Source organism: Lactuca saligna, chromosome 4 (assembly GCF_052625555.1).
Source record: "Lactuca saligna cultivar CGN05327 chromosome 4, ASM5262555v1, whole genome shotgun sequence".
In the NCBI taxonomy this organism is placed as follows: Eukaryota; Viridiplantae; Streptophyta; class Magnoliopsida; order Asterales; family Asteraceae; genus Lactuca; species Lactuca saligna.
The window spans coordinates 81803943-81820593 of record NC_136420.1 but is presented as its reverse complement, the minus strand read 5'-3'; the positions used below and the strand labels follow the sequence as shown (position 1 = coordinate 81820593).

General features: G+C 32.2%; 1 protein-coding gene across 3 annotated transcripts; it reads right to left on the bottom strand.

Moving 5' to 3' along the window:
* Positions 1–1769: 1769 nt before the first annotated feature.
* LOC145042218 (sister chromatid cohesion protein PDS5 homolog A-like) lies at positions 1770–12413 on the bottom strand. 3 transcript variants are annotated; one of them, XM_078990603.1, is made up of 32 exons: positions 12172–12413; positions 10932–11317; positions 10713–10839; positions 10392–10610; positions 10065–10281; positions 9795–9940; positions 9549–9694; positions 9293–9442; positions 9122–9170; positions 8841–9032; positions 8431–8613; positions 8177–8334; positions 7969–8095; positions 7721–7870; positions 7576–7635; positions 7346–7482; positions 7142–7259; positions 6926–7057; positions 6631–6800; positions 6337–6487; positions 5006–6187; positions 4788–4868; positions 3845–4405; positions 3671–3751; positions 3496–3575; positions 3354–3405; positions 3141–3227; positions 2786–2823; positions 2580–2639; positions 2325–2497; positions 1955–2232; positions 1770–1873 (listed from the first exon to the last, which is right to left on the bottom strand). In XM_078990603.1, exons 1-32 carry the CDS (start codon positions 12262–12264, stop codon positions 1829–1831), a joined length of 5829 nt encoding a protein of 1942 aa, XP_078846729.1. In that variant the 5' UTR covers positions 12265–12413; the 3' UTR covers positions 1770–1828. The 3 variants fall into 3 exon arrangements, with proteins under 3 accessions (XP_078846729.1, XP_078846728.1, XP_078846727.1); XM_078990602.1 differs by having other exon boundaries at positions 1955–2235; positions 7969–8092; XM_078990601.1 differs by having other exon boundaries at positions 1955–2235; positions 12172–12412.
* Between the last annotated feature and the right edge of the window lie 4238 nt (positions 12414–16651).

The window sequence follows — 16651 nt, the reverse complement described above, 5'->3', positions numbered from 1 at the left end:
TTTACATATATAAATTTTACTAAAATGTGGATTTTAAATTTAAGAAAATGCATAATACAAGAAAATAACAACTGGACAAAAAATAACTCAAAAACTTTTAGAAAATGATATGTGTCAAATTCAATAAAAACATGACATTTGATAAAACTGATTTTCATTTATTATGTTAGATATGATATTAAAGCTTGGTTTTGATTAATTAAAGATGAAGACGGTAAAAGTTGGGAGGGGGTAAGAATCTATAGTTTAATTTTTTTTAATTAAAATTTAAAATATGTGTATAATATATTAAAGGGGATTAGATATGCATTTGATTTTAATTGTTTACTTTGTTAGATATGTTTTATGAATTCTTTTACATTTGGTTTTATGACATTTATTTTATTATATATTTTTTTAATTATAATTGTTTACTTTGGTTTTTCTTGTTTACTTTGTTAGGTATATCAGCCAAAATATTGGGTATGTTATTGTTTATTTCTATTTTAATATTATGTTCGTGTTTATCATTCAATGAGTATACACATGTAAATACCTAATATTGACATGGTATATATTCATATATATGCATAACAAAAATACATGGAAATTATTAGTTATATTCATATGTATGCATAACAAAAATACATGGAAATTATTAGTTATATTCATATATATGCATAACAAAAATACATGGAAATTATTAGTTATATAGACATGCAATCTACATAACAATAATACATGCATATATACATACCAGATACACAAAAGGTTTTTCACTAACTCAAATTTTCATATGTAAAAAGGGTAAAACACTAGAATTGTATTCTACCCATTCAAGGAGTTCGACACGAAAATAAAAGAGATTGGGTTGAATTTCTCTGACCCGACAACTGTTTATTATACAGATCATGTTCAGGTTTAAATAATTCCATGGGGGACTCTTGAACCCATTTATTTTATTAAACTAAAAAAATGTAAAAGAATGTTTATTAAATAAAAGAGAAAGTAAGGACTAATAAATAAATATGTGATATATAAACTTTTTTCTCGTAACCCACAACCCCATATAATTAAAACAGATTACACGAGTCATGTTTGGACAGTTTATCCAAATTAGGGTTGAGAAAGACAAAACAAATATTTATATAGATCAAATCCAGATCATATTTGCTACACACCAACCCAAACACAACATGATTATGATCCCTAATTCTACCATGTCTTTATAGAAAGGAAAAAATAAGTAAGAAAACAAAAAAGGAAAGGAAAAGAAAGAAAAACTTAAGAATTTGGAAGAAAAAGCAAAGAAAACTTATAAATTTATAACTACGCCATGACTCAATATATATATATATGAAAACTAAAAAGTACGAAGCATATAAAAAAACCAATCCACACAGTTGCATGCACATTAGCCATTGTTTGGTTTAGTCTAAAAGTAAAATATGTTTGATGATATAACACCATAATGTGTGTGTACATAATAACATAACCAATTAAGCTAATGAATCTACCAACTACAATCAAACAATACAAGTTACATTTCACTTGTCAACTATTGCTGTTGTACTTAAAATTACAAAACCTACAAATAATAATCAACACAATTAATCATTCATTCTACACATACACTTTCAACACAACACCTACCATGGTTTCAAAGGTTCTACATATCACACTTTTCACATGTAACCATTGAGTCCCCATTTTATATTATTGGTGTACTAACCATTTCATGTAAAATACTTGTTTGTTTTCTCATCTTAATCCTCCATACCCCCCCCCCCCCCCCCCCCCCCCCTCCCCCTCTAAGATACACCAGAGTAGTCCATACATGCTACACAACTTATTTGCCTTCACCAGATTTCCCAACTCGAGCCTTCCACACACCCTGCACTCACAAAAATTAATCAATATTCTAAAAATGGGTATAGGGGTATTTTGGGAATATGAGAAAAGATAGATTGATTACAAGAGGTTCGTCGTCTGTGAATCCTGCCATGTCAGAATCATCATAAGCTGATGATTCTTTTCCATCTGGTGTTTGTACATCTGTTGACTCGCCACTTTCTTCTGAATCTGATCCATGTGTCTCACTAGGGGCAGAATCGTCATTTTTGGTTTCTTTCTGCACAGAACTAGGTTCGTTTTTATGAGAAGACATGGAATCATTTGAGCTGCTCTCTGCATCTCCTGTTGTTTGGTTCTCCTTGGATCTTGACTTTTCTAACTTGTCTGAATTCTCTGCACCTGCTGAACAAGTAAAGAAACACATTTCACAAAAAGACCAAAATACCCTCGTTCCATATTTACTCAAGAAACTTGGAGGATTCGTGCTGTACCTTCAACTGCATCCAAATTGTTGATTTTAGAGGATATGACATCAGGCATGGATGCATCAGGATCTTTGCTTCTGCGAATTTCCAAATATGCACTTCTTTGTGATACCCCTTTTTGCCCCTGGTTCAAATTCTGTCTTGGGGTTCTTTTGCCTCTTACCATAGATGATGGTGATCTACCATTACAACATATTTCCATAAATAAATTTTATAAAAAAAAATTAATCAAATTATGTAAATATTATATATCCTACTCACATGTCAGTTGATTCCTTTGTTTGCTTGGAGCTACCTGATGACTTAAGCTTCTTAGATGTTCTGGAAAATAGAAATGAAAAGGTTAAAAGACTTAAGAGCATGTGAGATCCTTAAATGTATCTTATTAACTAAAAATAAAATTAGTATTTGTTTTATTACAAGTTGAAACATGATATCATGAGTTGAAGGTTCAAATAGTGACTTACCCTTCTTTAGGGGGTGGACTATATGTCATGAGCTTCCTCTGTAAATGGGGTGAGTGAAACATCATTAGAAGTCAATCGTAGTGTTTGGTAGAATGGAATTAGGGAAGGAATGGAATGGAATGAAAAATGTTGTTTGTTTTAGCTGATGGAATGGAATAGACTGGTTTTGAAGGAATGTGATTCCTTTCATTTTGTTACTTTTCATATGAAAGTTCATTTTTTTTCTACAAGCCAACCAAACAAGATAATGGAATGTTATGATTCATTCCATTACCTTGTGCTTATTCCATTACTCTTTCCATTCCATTCCTTCCATCATTCCATTCCATCCAACCAAACAAACAAGGAATCATACCTCTGCAAGTTTATGCCCACTCTTAACAAGTTTCCACCTTTCCTTATCCAAACATAGCACTTCAATATCTCCATCATCATATAATACCTTCAACATGATACAATTGTTAGATATGATGTGAAAGCATAAACATCAAACCATTTAAATCAACTATTTTGACCACAGATTAACAAGTCAAATGAGACAAATTAACTCAAGAACAAGGAATCTCACCACATGTTTGTTGTTTTCCTGATCATAAGACTTCACTAAGCCCTCATAAAACCTGTAAATTATGCATTAATAACATTTCTTAAAGGAAAAAGTGATCACATTTTCATAATACTTTTTATTAAAAATCGAAAAAGAAACTTACTCCTTGTCCATAGGCCACCAAACTTTGATGCGTCTTCCAATCAAGTCTTTGGTTTTAAATTCGGTTGCATCCGTTGTGCACTAAGAAACAACATAAGAAAAAAAAATTAAAATTAAAATTGAACTTATAGTGAAAAGAAATAAAGATAAATAGTAGATTAAAAAGCCATTCTAACCTTCACTAATCGTGAAACCCTTCTTCGTTTTCGCTTCCTGAGATTCCCAGATTTCTGAGTATCCACAGGCGTTTTAGGCTTCTGCATAAGAGAAATAATAAGAATAAAAATACAGGGTTGTGAAAACTCAAAAAGACGTAAATACCCTCCTCACCAAAAGTGAAAAAAGGTTACCTCCAAATCAACTTCATCAGTAATCATGGCCTCTTCTTTATGTAAAACACCTCTATCCAAACTAACTTTATCTTCTGAATCACTGTGTCCATCATCATCATCCTCATCATCATCATCATCCATCTTATTACCGAAAGTGGGCCCACCCTTCATTCGACTGGTTATAAAAGATGACCTTTTATGCCCTTTTGCAGAAGTTGTTGACCTCCTACGCTTGGGTACAGGGACATTGGTTAGATCATCAGGGATTCCTTTCCTTTTCAAATCTGCTTCTGTTTTAATTTCACCATGCCCATTGCTTGAATCAAACTTTGCTGTTGATACAGATACAACCAAATTATCTGAATTTATTTCTCTCAACATTCCCATGATATCAACATTATTATTTTCAGTTTCAACAGTGGGTTTGGGTGTGGGTGTGGGTGTGGACCCGTTTTTCACTTCCTTTCTTGCCTTGGATCCTTTGGCTTTTAAACGTTTCAACACTTTTCCTAAAGGAATCTCGTTTCCATCTGTTTCACTATCCTTCATGATATCATCCTCATTGACTTTTGATGAAATCTGTTGAGAGATTTCAAGAATAATAATAATAATAATAAGTACACAAATGTTACCATCTTTTAGTATGTAATGTAAGCATTAGTAAACTTAACAACTTCTTCTGTAAATTTAATAACTTGTAGCAAATGAAATTTGGCAACATACTTTAAAATATCTATCCACTTATAGCATTGTACTCTCAATTTTTTTGAAAAATCTATCCAAGTTGAAATTATTTTGTATTTGGATGATATTGCTATAACTGGATAGATTTTTTTTTTTGAAGTAGAATGCTATAATAAGAAAAAGAAAATGAAAGTATGCTGCTGTAATAAACAGATGGATGAAAGTACATTGCTATTTCTTGCATTGAATCCAAAAGAAAAAGGACATAAGAACATACATTGCCATTAGCTTCCAAGATTAAGGACTCAAAGTGGGCAAAAACACTTTCATCAGCCAACCATGTCCGACCTTCTGTCACCTGTTGACATCATTAAATAATATACCAAATGAATTTGTATAGTTGTATGCATCAATATTTGCATAACAATCTGAAAAAAATCAACATTTCCTCTTTTGAACTATAAAAATAGGGAAAATAATCATAGAAACACTCACCTCTGTGTTAACCTCTTCTTTTTTCTCATCTTCTTCTATCTTCTCATCTTCTTTTGTCTTATCTTCTTTGTTGATTTCTTCTTTCTTCTCGTCTTCTATTTTCTTATATTCTTTGTTCTCATCATTTTTATCTTCTTCTATCTTCTGATCTTCTTTGTTGATGTTTTCTACTTTTTTCTCACCTTTATCATCTTCTTCCATCTTCTCATCTTCTTTGTTAATTTCTTTTTCTTTTTTCTCATGGTTGCTACCTTCTCCCATCTTCTCATCTTCTTTGTTAATTGCTTCTTCTTTTGTCTCATGTTTGCTACCTTCTTCCATCTTCTCATCTTCTTTTTTCTCTTCTTCTTTGTTAATTACTTCTTTTTTCTCATCTTTGCTATCTTCTTCCATTTTCTCATCTACTTTGTTAATTGCTTCTTCTTTTTTCTCATGTTTGCTACCTTCTTCCATCTTCTCATCTTCTTTGTTAATTTCTTCTTCTTTTTTCTCATCTTTGCTATCTTCTTCCATTTTCTCGTCTTCTTTTTTCTCATCTTCTTTGTTAATAACTTCCTCTTTTTTCTCATCTTTCTTATCTTCTTCCATCTTCTCATCTTCTTTACTAGTTTCCTCTTTTTTTTCATCTTCTTTGTTAATTTCTTCTTCTTTTTTCTCCTCTTTGTTATCTACTTCCATCTTCTCATCTTCTTTATTCTCTTCTTCTTTGTTACTTACCTCTTCTTTTTTCTCATCTTTATTATCTTCTTCCATCTTCTCATCTTCTTTGTTAATTGCTTCTTCCTTTTTCTCATCTTTGCTATCTTCTTCCATCTTCTCATCTTCTTGGTTAATCTCTTCTAGGTTAACTTCTTCTTCTTTCTCATCTTTGTTCTCTTCTTCCATCTTCTCATCTTCTTTGTTAATTTCTTCTTCCTTTTTCTCATCTTTGTTATTTTCTTCTATCTTCTCATCTTCTTTTTTCTCAGCTTTGCTAATTTCTTCTACCTTCTCATCTTCTTTGTTAACCTCTTCTATCTCATCTTCGTTGTTCTCATGTTCTTTTTCCTCTTCCTTTTTCTTGTGTGGTGTATACAGCTCATCAGGCAAAGTAAGAGGCACAACCGATTCATAAAGATCTTCATGTTTTTGCGCCAACCGTTTGATGATTATCAAGCAAAGATCACAGATTGCATATGAGTTCTGAAAATGCAAAAAAAAACTTTAGAAATCTATAATGAACACAATCTTTTTTTCTTGTAGGTGACTATTATTAGTATATCTATGTAAACATTTTAGTTAAGATATTGCCTTGAGTTACACATGACAACTACAACAACAAGGAATTCTACCTTTGACATGTTTGCATCTACAGCATCTTTTGAGAACTTGATAGTTCGAAGAACAGAAATTATCGAAATTACATCTTCCTGTTTTAGCCCTACTCCAGGTTTGCCACCTTCATTTCCTGCTGCTAATTTAGAAAAATATATATACAATTTCCTGTAGAAAAATATCAGAAAAAGAAACCATATTATCACTGTATCATCAAATTCTGAGTTTACTTGATTTCCAGCATGGTAAAGAATGCCATAGTTGCATTTACATGAATAGTTTAAAGAATCCCATTTGGAGCCCTAAATTACCTGAATATAGGTTCATATGCTTTGACATCTTTGCATTCATCAATGTTTGGACATGAAGGATGATGAGCAAGTGCATGAATCAAGTAGGGAAGAATGTACACCGAGGAATTCCCATTGGCCTTCTTCCATTGCTCACACATCTCAAGAATTTCACTAAGACTTTGATTTTCCTATCAAAGTTACAATTCCAGATATCAGTGAAGGATTCAAAGCAAGAAACAACAATGTTCTTTCATCCATAAGAAACTTGAAATGGATTCATCAAGGGTAACTTTAAAGTTTAAATTTTAAATACCTCTTCCCGAATAGGTTTCTGTGATCTGAAATCTAACAAGAAAGCACAAACATATTTGGGATCCAAACTCCTATTCTTTATGTACTGATGTACTTTTTTGAGAAATAGTTTCCTAACTTGAGGAAATCTAGCCTGTATGTATCATAAAAATAGGCAATCAGTAAGCAATTCAGGAAGATAAAAACAAACATAGCAATCTAGAGTATTTTTGTTTACCTCTGATGTTCTCAAGGTGAGGTGAAATAGATCAACTGGAATCTCTTTATCCCAATGTTTTGACAGACGAATAATTGCCTTAGCTGAAGCTAGCTTTAAATGGGCCTTATCAACAGAACTTGTGGAAATGAAACAAAAAGGTAATAACATTAAAAATGTGTGCTTACATAACATGGCAATGACATAAATATAACAAAAGATAACCTTGATTCCACATCTTTTGAGATTTCTCCAAAAGAAAGTATATTATGGAGATCTTTTAACAGTTCATCAATACCAACACGAAGATGTGCATCTTTCACAGGAAGATAGCTTTTCACCAGAGTTTTAATGCCAAATATCTACAACAAACGTTAGAAACTTCTAAGTTTAATTAAAGGGTAAAATTGTCCATTATAAAACACTAAATGTAGACTTTATGCCCAGTAAACAACCTTTAATGAACAAAGTCCGCTTTTGTTATCCCAAGATTTTTTCGCCTTATTTACTGGTTTCTGAACATCATGAAGCAAAATTCAACATTATTTTAAACATACCAAATAAGAAGATATAAGATAGCAAGTGGATTGTGTCTCATACATGATTGCAACTTAAGATATTTTTTCTAATAAATTCTTCGATTTTACTCTCTTGTGTTTCAAAAACCGGCATAGCAGTCTGTGCTATACACCCCAAAGACTGTAGCACAGAGGGCAAATTCGTCCTTTTCTCTAGCCCATTCACTAGTCGCTGCACATCATTTGAGAAAAATCAAACACAAATAAATCATCAAAGACATAAATAAACAAAGTCAAACATGACATATCATTATCAACTATCAAGTCAACCTTATATAGAACCGAAAGTGACTTGACCACATTATCTTTTGTTATAGCCACCAACGCATGTACAGCATACTTGGCCTGCTTCCTACTTCCTTCTAAACATATTCTTTCAAGTATAAGGTCTAATCTACTGCATAAAAGAATAAACAACAAATCAGATAGATAATTTAAATAATCATACAACAATTTATCATAAAGTCATTAGCAAAACCTAGATGAATCTCCCAATTGTTCACGAATCGTTTCACCAGTCTTTGCAAGAACATGCAAAACACCATCTTTGATTGCATCATCATCATAATCTTCTAGAAGATGCACCAAATCTTCTTCTATCCCACTTAGCAGCAAAGGACTGAAGCTTGAAAGGATCTGAAAATTCATCAGAAACATATATAAAGATGTTTACAAGAAGTAAAAAAAAAAAACAGGAAGTTATATGAAACAGCAGTAAATTGTAAGTTTTACCACAAGTAGATTCATGCAAGATTGAATTAACAATTTGTTCCCATCAGATTTCTGTTGTTCAGTCTCTAGAAGAAGATTTTTGACAAAGTCCTTGTCAAAGATTATGTATGAGCTTTTGATAAAAAGAGTGCTTAGAAGTTCATAAAGTGGATGCTTCTCATCAACTATCTTAAACAGCTCATCCTGCAAAACAATAAATTTGTTACCAATTTATCAAATTCACAAGAAAAAGCAATGTATTTGTTTATAATAGGATCCTACTTTTGTCTCTTTTTATTACAGTGTTGTAATTTCAATATCTTTTTCTTATTATGCAAAGAAATCAAAGTAGGATGATATAATAATCAAATCAATGAAAATTCGGTGTTGTTTCTTGCATTTTATATAATTATTTCAAGCTAGTTACTTACCCTAAGGCTCCTACTTTGAAGAGAACTAGTGTTGGGGTCCACTAATGTAGTCAAGATCTTCCATATGTTATCATCTTTTAACTGATTAAGAATCTGAAAATCTGCTTCTGTTTTTATGGGATCAGCTAAACAGTGGGACATGAAGCGGATACAAACTGTGGTTTTCTTCTGGAGCTCTGAAGCATCACTGTCCTGCAAATTCCAAAAGGGTATTTTTGACTTTTAGCAGCATACACTTTGCAAATTCTCCTGCCTCCTTTAGCAAGTTATGAATAACAAACCTTATATGTCTCCCTGATCGAAAGATACTTTTGCAACTCTAGTTGTAACCTGCAATCCAAGTGGAAATCACCTGAAAATTAGTGCAAAGATGTATTTTTAACAAACTAAAATAGGAAAAAAAGTAATCCCATTTGGAGTTACAAATATGCATAAATAAGGCATTCACAAACCTTTGCCTTTCCTCCAGTATCTTCTCTAAAGCATTCACCTCAACTTTATCAAATTTTGAAAATAGTTTGACCCAGTTTTTGACCTTATCTTTGACCGAAAGCTCAACTGGGAAGAGGGATGAGGATAGAATGTGCTCAATTGTGTTTGGTCTGGAAATCAAAAAAATTCAGAGGTCAAAAACCGTAATCTTGAAGAAGAAAATACTTCAATTCCATCCAAAAAACTATAAAACCATAACATATTACATAAACATACCCGAAATCTTTGTCAAAGAAACTTCTTAAAATTCTTCCAGGAATCCAATCATAGTCATGATTCACATTCAAACCACCAATTTTCTTCAAACACCAAGTTCTATATATATCTGAAAGCCTCTCTAGGGTATAGTTTTTCACAAGAACCTACATCAAGAATATCGGTTAGGGTAAAGGCAGATATTACATAAATAGGAACACCATAACATATATGCTAGTGAGATAGAGAACAGAAAGGTGTTTTTACAGATTTGTCCTCAAGGTGCTCAGCTAGAAGCTTTATGGTTTCAGGTGAAATGGATGATAAATCCAAAGATGCTACATCTGAAATTACTGCAACCACTTGTTTGCGTATACTTTCATCATCATCTGACAACTTGTCACTTAGGCAAGCTAACATGTTCAACCAAAACAATAACAGGGTTAAATGTGAAACATAGCAATGTAATAATTATCAAAGTACTTAGTTTTTTCTTGCATTTAGCCCTATGAGATATTAAATAACCTGAAGACTTACCAAGTAATTGAGGAGCTTCTGTTCTTAAAGGATCAGATAATAAACATAACTTGGCATATTCAACAACTGACATCCGGACTTGAACAACTTTATCATTAAATTTCTTCAAAAACTCCAAAAAGATTGGATGAAATGTCTGAGGGATGGAAGATCCTTTGATAGAAAAAAGGTCTCCCACCAGTTTGACTGCCTTTAAACGAAGGTCTATTTTATCTGTCTATAAAATATAAATACCAAAATTTAGCTTTACCTTTACTTGCAAAAAATGAACCAAATAAATATAACTTTAGCAAAGATATACAAAAAAATTATGTGACTACTGATTACCAGTAGCTCTCTTTTAAGGTTTGGGACAATTTTTGATAAGGCCTGAGGGGCACAACGGTAAATATCATAGATAACTTCATGGTAATCAATTTGAGGATTCGAAGAGCTGTGATCTCCTGACATTGATGATAAAATAAACTTCTTGATTCCAGGTTCAAGTATTCCAGCACTTTGCTTTATAACATTCATGGCAAGCATCCTTGCAGCTGCAGTTATATCCTATAATCAAGTTCAAAATTTCACCAATCAGATATCTTGTACATTTGACTAGTCAAAGAATACATCAACAAATAAACAATAAAAAGTATAAAAGAATCTTACTTTCTTATCACGGCCTAAAGTAGAGAGAATAATGGATAAAAGATCCTCCCCAATTTCCTCACTTTCTTCCAAAAGAACAGCCATGATTGTTTCCATTGCTGTGATAACAGTTTCATGATGCTCATCTCTGTAGGTAATAAAACACAAGTCAGGATATTATTGTGACACAATCATTCATTCCAGTTATTATAGGAGTTCAACATAAGTTATACAACTGACCTGGCAACAGTGAAAAATGTTTTGAACATTTCGTTGATTAAATCATCACATTCAAGATCCAACATCACAACAAATGATCTATACTTAGCAACAGTGTCCAACACAATTACTCTTTTCTCAAAAGATGGATCTTTAGTATCTCTTAACCCATTGAAGGTGCTTACATACAAATGAAAGATGTCCTTCAAAACATCATCATCATATGGTGCTTCAGGAGCTGTAATTCTGGTAATCTCACAAGTACAAATTGCAACAAGAAGTGAAACTTCTTTGTCTTCATGCTTTAGCAATTCTGGCTTGACTATAGCATTCAGAAGAGGCTGCATAGAGTCCAATAATGCTTTTGGTGGTGATTGATCCAACTCAGAGAGAGATTCTGTGGCTTGCTGTAATTAGACCATATCAATCCATTCACATAAAATTAGTCAGGAATTACATGAATTTATTATAGAAAGATGTTAATCACAGGAAAAAAAAGAGAGATTTTACAATAAATTGAACTGCTAAAACTATAGAGAAATTTAGTGTATAATCTTAATCCTTGGTTTTAACTTCTACAACGCTCTTGCATTTCTAGGGTTTGGGTTTTAGTAACACTAATTTAATATTATAGTTTGGTGCACCAATCTGCTTTTGATGCGCTTTGAATATTCCTAGTAGAACTTATGTCCCGTTCAAATTGAGCCCTAATTCTAACCACTTGAAGAAGCCCTCTTCTTGGGGAAAAACAAACGTTTTTTTCTCAATAACGATTCACAATAATGAACTTAAAAAGCTCTAAAACCCAGAGGAAATCATCATATCAGGAACCCATAAAGGAAAATCTGAAAATAGGAACTTTGAGGTGCAATTCGCGAGTATAAATGATAAAGTAATTACTTTTTCAAACCAACTATAAAAATTGCCGGTTCCTTCAAGCTGAACCCTAACTTCAAAGCAAAATACATACAAGATTTGCAAAAAAAACAAATGAACTTTCCCCAAGATGCATAATTTATTCAGCGAGTACTGAGCAATAAAGCTACTGAAACAAAGAAAAATCACTATCTGAAAACCGAAGAAAGTAAATTCCTTAAAAATTGAAACACTGCAAGTGAAAAACGCAAGTTTATTACCAACCGAAATTCAAAATGATAAGGGAACTGAACTAGAAAATGTAAAAACGAATAATTATACGAAGAACCCAGGATTAAGATTTTTCAGAAGTTCAAATTTGTGAGTGCAACGAGTGAGCAAGTACCGAAAGAAGCTTGATAAGATCATCTTTACTAGCGGGTGGGTTCTCGAGCTTGGATCCAACTTCCTTGAGCTGATTTTGAAGATTTTCAGCCATGTTTTTTTCTTCAGAACTCTGTTTGGCGTTTAAATTTGGTTTTTAAATCGCCATCTAGAAGACCTGTGAATGATGGAACGAAAAGGGGGGTTTCGAACCAGGATGCGAAACCAACGCACCTTTTAAGTCTTTAACTCGACTCTGCCTGAAGACTGAACTATGAAGTATGTGAATTTTTTAAACCCCGTTTTTTTGAGGACGACTTCAGAGCTATCTTGAATCTTGATAAATAATAAAATAATAATAAAATAAAAAAAAAGTTTTATACAAAAATATTGATAATAGAAATATGGTATAATAATTATAATATATATAAAAAGAGAAAAATAAAATAAAAAAGTTTTATACAAAAATATTGATGATAGAAATATGGTATAATAATTATAATATGATTGTTATTTATATTATAAAGGTGGAAGTAAGTATAATAAAAGTACATAATTAACATATTTTTTGTCGAATGATGGATTTTTGAAGGAAGTGGACATTAAATTTCTACTGTTTGAACTTTGAAGGAAATTAATGAACCCCTATAAGAGAATAAAAGTTATTACGAACAAAATGTAAAACATGTCCGAATTGTGATTTTGTTTGGATTTCAATAAATCAAATTAAATATTCTTTTATTTTTTTCCGATCCTCGTACTCAATTAAATAATGATATGTATCATTTTACTATAATAAAATCTCAATGAACGTTAAATCTTACGCATGTCACTATTTAATTGTATCCGAAAATTTGTAGGATCAAAAAATAAAATGATATTTAATTTCTCTAAATCAAATTCTTAGATTTAGAGGGTGTTTGGGATTTCTTTTTAATCATTTTTTTTTATTTTTAACTTTTTTAAAAAATTAAAAATTACTATAAGTTGCTTGGTAAATTGAAAAGATCTTTTAAAATCAATTTTTAGTTAATAATGAAAAATTGGCTGAAAGATAGAAATTCTTACTTTTTTATGACTTTTAGTTTTTAATAGTTAAAAATCATAAAAAGTAAGTCAAACACATTTTAAACACCATTTTTGAGAAAAAAAAAAGTTCTTTTACAAAATATCATTTTATAAAAATGACTTTTATCTTTAAAAAGCAATCTTAAACACACCCTTATTGTTACGATTCCACATGGCCAAATGAAAGTTTGATCGGTGGCTTTTAAGTCTAGATGTCTCTTCTTTTTTAAACTAACTTTTTGAGAATGAGTTTTATATTTAGGCTTATGGCATCATACGGCATAGTATGAGATGGGTTCATATCATTATCATCATTAATTAGGTCTTTTGATTTCGGTGTTTTAACATGTTTATTTGTATGTATTATAAATTGGTTTTTTTCATTTTTATTTTTATTATTTTAGAATCAAAAATGTATTTTTTTTTATTGGTGTGACACTCACGTTTATGTCTTTATATATGTTAAAGACTTCTATTTATTCATAAGGTTTTTTTGGAGAGATACAATTTTAAAATTTGCATATATCTTACATGAGATTAGAGTTGGCGTCCACATTCATGTAGTTTAACACATTCTTATATGACCTCGGCGAACGTCAATTTTTTATGAAGACAATTAGTATATCGTATATCGATGTGATCCAGTCTCTTATATCTATATTGGAGTATCAAGCATCCTAAAAACAATGTGGACTCATACATATATTTTACTAAAAAGATCATGAAATTCCTACAAATACATATTCAATAATGCATAAAAAATTATCATTTTTATAATTAAACTACATCTATGGTCAAACTGTCACAACTAACCTTTTTGTCTAGGAAATTCCATCCTCAAGTAAGCAATGACTATTGTCAGACTTGTGCTAGCACACCTAAGTGTACAATATGAGTTCCTAAAGAGCCATGAAGTGTTAGTATGCGAAATCTCTCCTAAATCCCTCAAAGTGTGTGAAATCTCTCCCAGATCTCTCCAAGTATGTGAAATCTCTCCCAAATCTCTCCAAGTATGTGAAATCTCTCCCAAATATCTCTAAATATGTGAACTTTCTCCAAGAATATGGAATCTCTCCCAAATCTCTCAAAGTATGTGAAATCTCTCCACATATCTCAAATCTCTCTGAATACCTTCCTCAATCGAAAACAACTCAAAAACCGGAAGAGGAAACCCCAAAAGGACCCTCTTGGTCCGGAACCTCTTGGTCCTGAACCTCTTGGTCCGGAACCCTCTTAGTGTGAAATACCTTCTAAGGAGCCAAGAGGAATTGTACTTCGGAAACCATGTGCTTCGGACCCTCTGATGGACTAGAGAGAAGAATCTCTTCCGGAAACCCTTGAATCCACTCCGGAAATTAGAAGTTGCTCCAGATATTCTCGCATCGCTTCAGAATCCTTAGCCTGCCTCGCACCTCGGTCCGGACTGATGGTTGTACTCCGGATTTCGCCTGACCATCGGATCCGAGAAGAAACCTCTGAACCCCGTATGTGGACTTCGGAACTAGGAAAAAAGCTTCGGAAATTGCCCAGCACCTCCGGAACCCCCTTGCCAACCATCTCGGACCCGCGCAGACCTAACCTCCCCTCCGGAATTTGAACTATAGCTTCGGATTTCACCTTATGACTCGGGAATTCATCCTTTAGCTCCAGATTTTTGATTATTTCGGACCTTTTCTCCATTTTGGGGTATTTTGAGGTCGGGAATCCCACCAAACTCATGTTTTTCTTAACTAAGACCCCTAAAACTCCTATTTTATGCTAAAATGAATTATTTTAAGCATAGTTACATAAAATAAAAGGTTTAGAATTTAGGAAAACCTTATCCTAAATCAAGAAAAGGACAAGGAAGTTGACTTTGTGATTTAATGAAATCCTCATTTCCCATGCAAATCACAGTATCCCATGCTTTACCCACCAAATATCCATGCATGGACCATCAGATTCCCATGCACCAAAGATTCCCTCCCTTTTCTTACTCTTAAGAACGACAGTAGAAGGAAATGTGGACTTTTTTGTTGGATTAGTGTCTAAGTCCATAACTATTTTGGTATGTACTTGACCCGATGGTGCATGGTCCTTTTGGGTTGCCTTCACCAAAGCAACTTGATTGGAGAAATAAATAAAGAGAGAGAGGTTATTATGATTTATTAATATGTTATAAGAATAATATATTAAAGGAGAAATCATATTTGCTTAATTAATATTGGTCAATAATTAATTAGGAATTAATTTTGTGATCAAGTGTAATTAATTAAACTAGAGGGGCTGAATTGTAATTATGTGCTAGTTACAAAATATGGTAATGGTTATCCTAAATATGGGTTGAACAAATTCAAGGAGATAAGGATCCTTGAAATCGTCCAAAGGATAAAGGATAAGGGTTTTCAAGGCTTATCTTATGGTTGCTTTATGGATAAGCAACTAGATAAGGATAATGACTGAAACCCTATCTCTACACCTATATAAAGGCCCTAAGGCCTTAGAATTCGTGTACTTGTTCCCAAGGAGTCCTAAGGACGAATTCTAACCTCTTTCCTCTCTCTTTATACCTTCTCCATTTGCTCTTGGTGTTTGTAAGCCATTAGAGGAGTGACACTTGTGACTCTAAGCCTTCCAAAGTCAATACAAGGAGATTTAGGATTGTTATTGCTATATAACAATCAAGGTATGTTCTTAAACCCATTCATATGTTAATATGATTATTTGAATGCTAGAATTAGGGTTTATAGTCTTGGATTCAAAGCATGTACAATAGAGAAACCTAGATCCAAGCATTAGGGTTTGTATGAGCACATAGGATGTCTTATAACCAAAACCCATCAGTGGTATCAGAGCCATTGGTTTGGTTTCAATTGTATGAACTTGATATATTAGGGTTTATTTCCAATAAACCCTAAGAGGCTAGGGTTTTTTGAGATTAGGGTTTGCAAACCCTAATTTGCAAGAGTTTGAATAAGATCTTCAAATCCTTTCCTTAAACCCTTAAATTTCGAAATCTAGGGTTTGTTATAATCCCTTGATTTTCGAAATTTGCCTCCTCCCCAAGATAAGATCCTAATTTTTAGGGATTTGGATTATCCCATATCTTGTAATTATCCTCTAATTGTTATATATGGTAATTCAAGATCTTGCATTATCCATCCATATTTTCGAAATCTATATAGATATTTAAGGGATTAGGATAACTTAAATGTCTAAATGGTAATTATCCTCATTATTTAGATAATCCCTTATGATTTAATAATTAAATTAATAGTCTAATTCAAGATAATTATTAAATCAAGAGTTTTAATATTTAAAATTTTAATTTAAATGTCATAAATTCGAAATTTTAAGATAGATTAAAACTAAATTGTTTTGAAATGTTTCAAAACTTGCCCTCAAGTTTTGGAATTTAAAAGTTGATTAAAAGCTTAATTAGGAATGTTAAATTC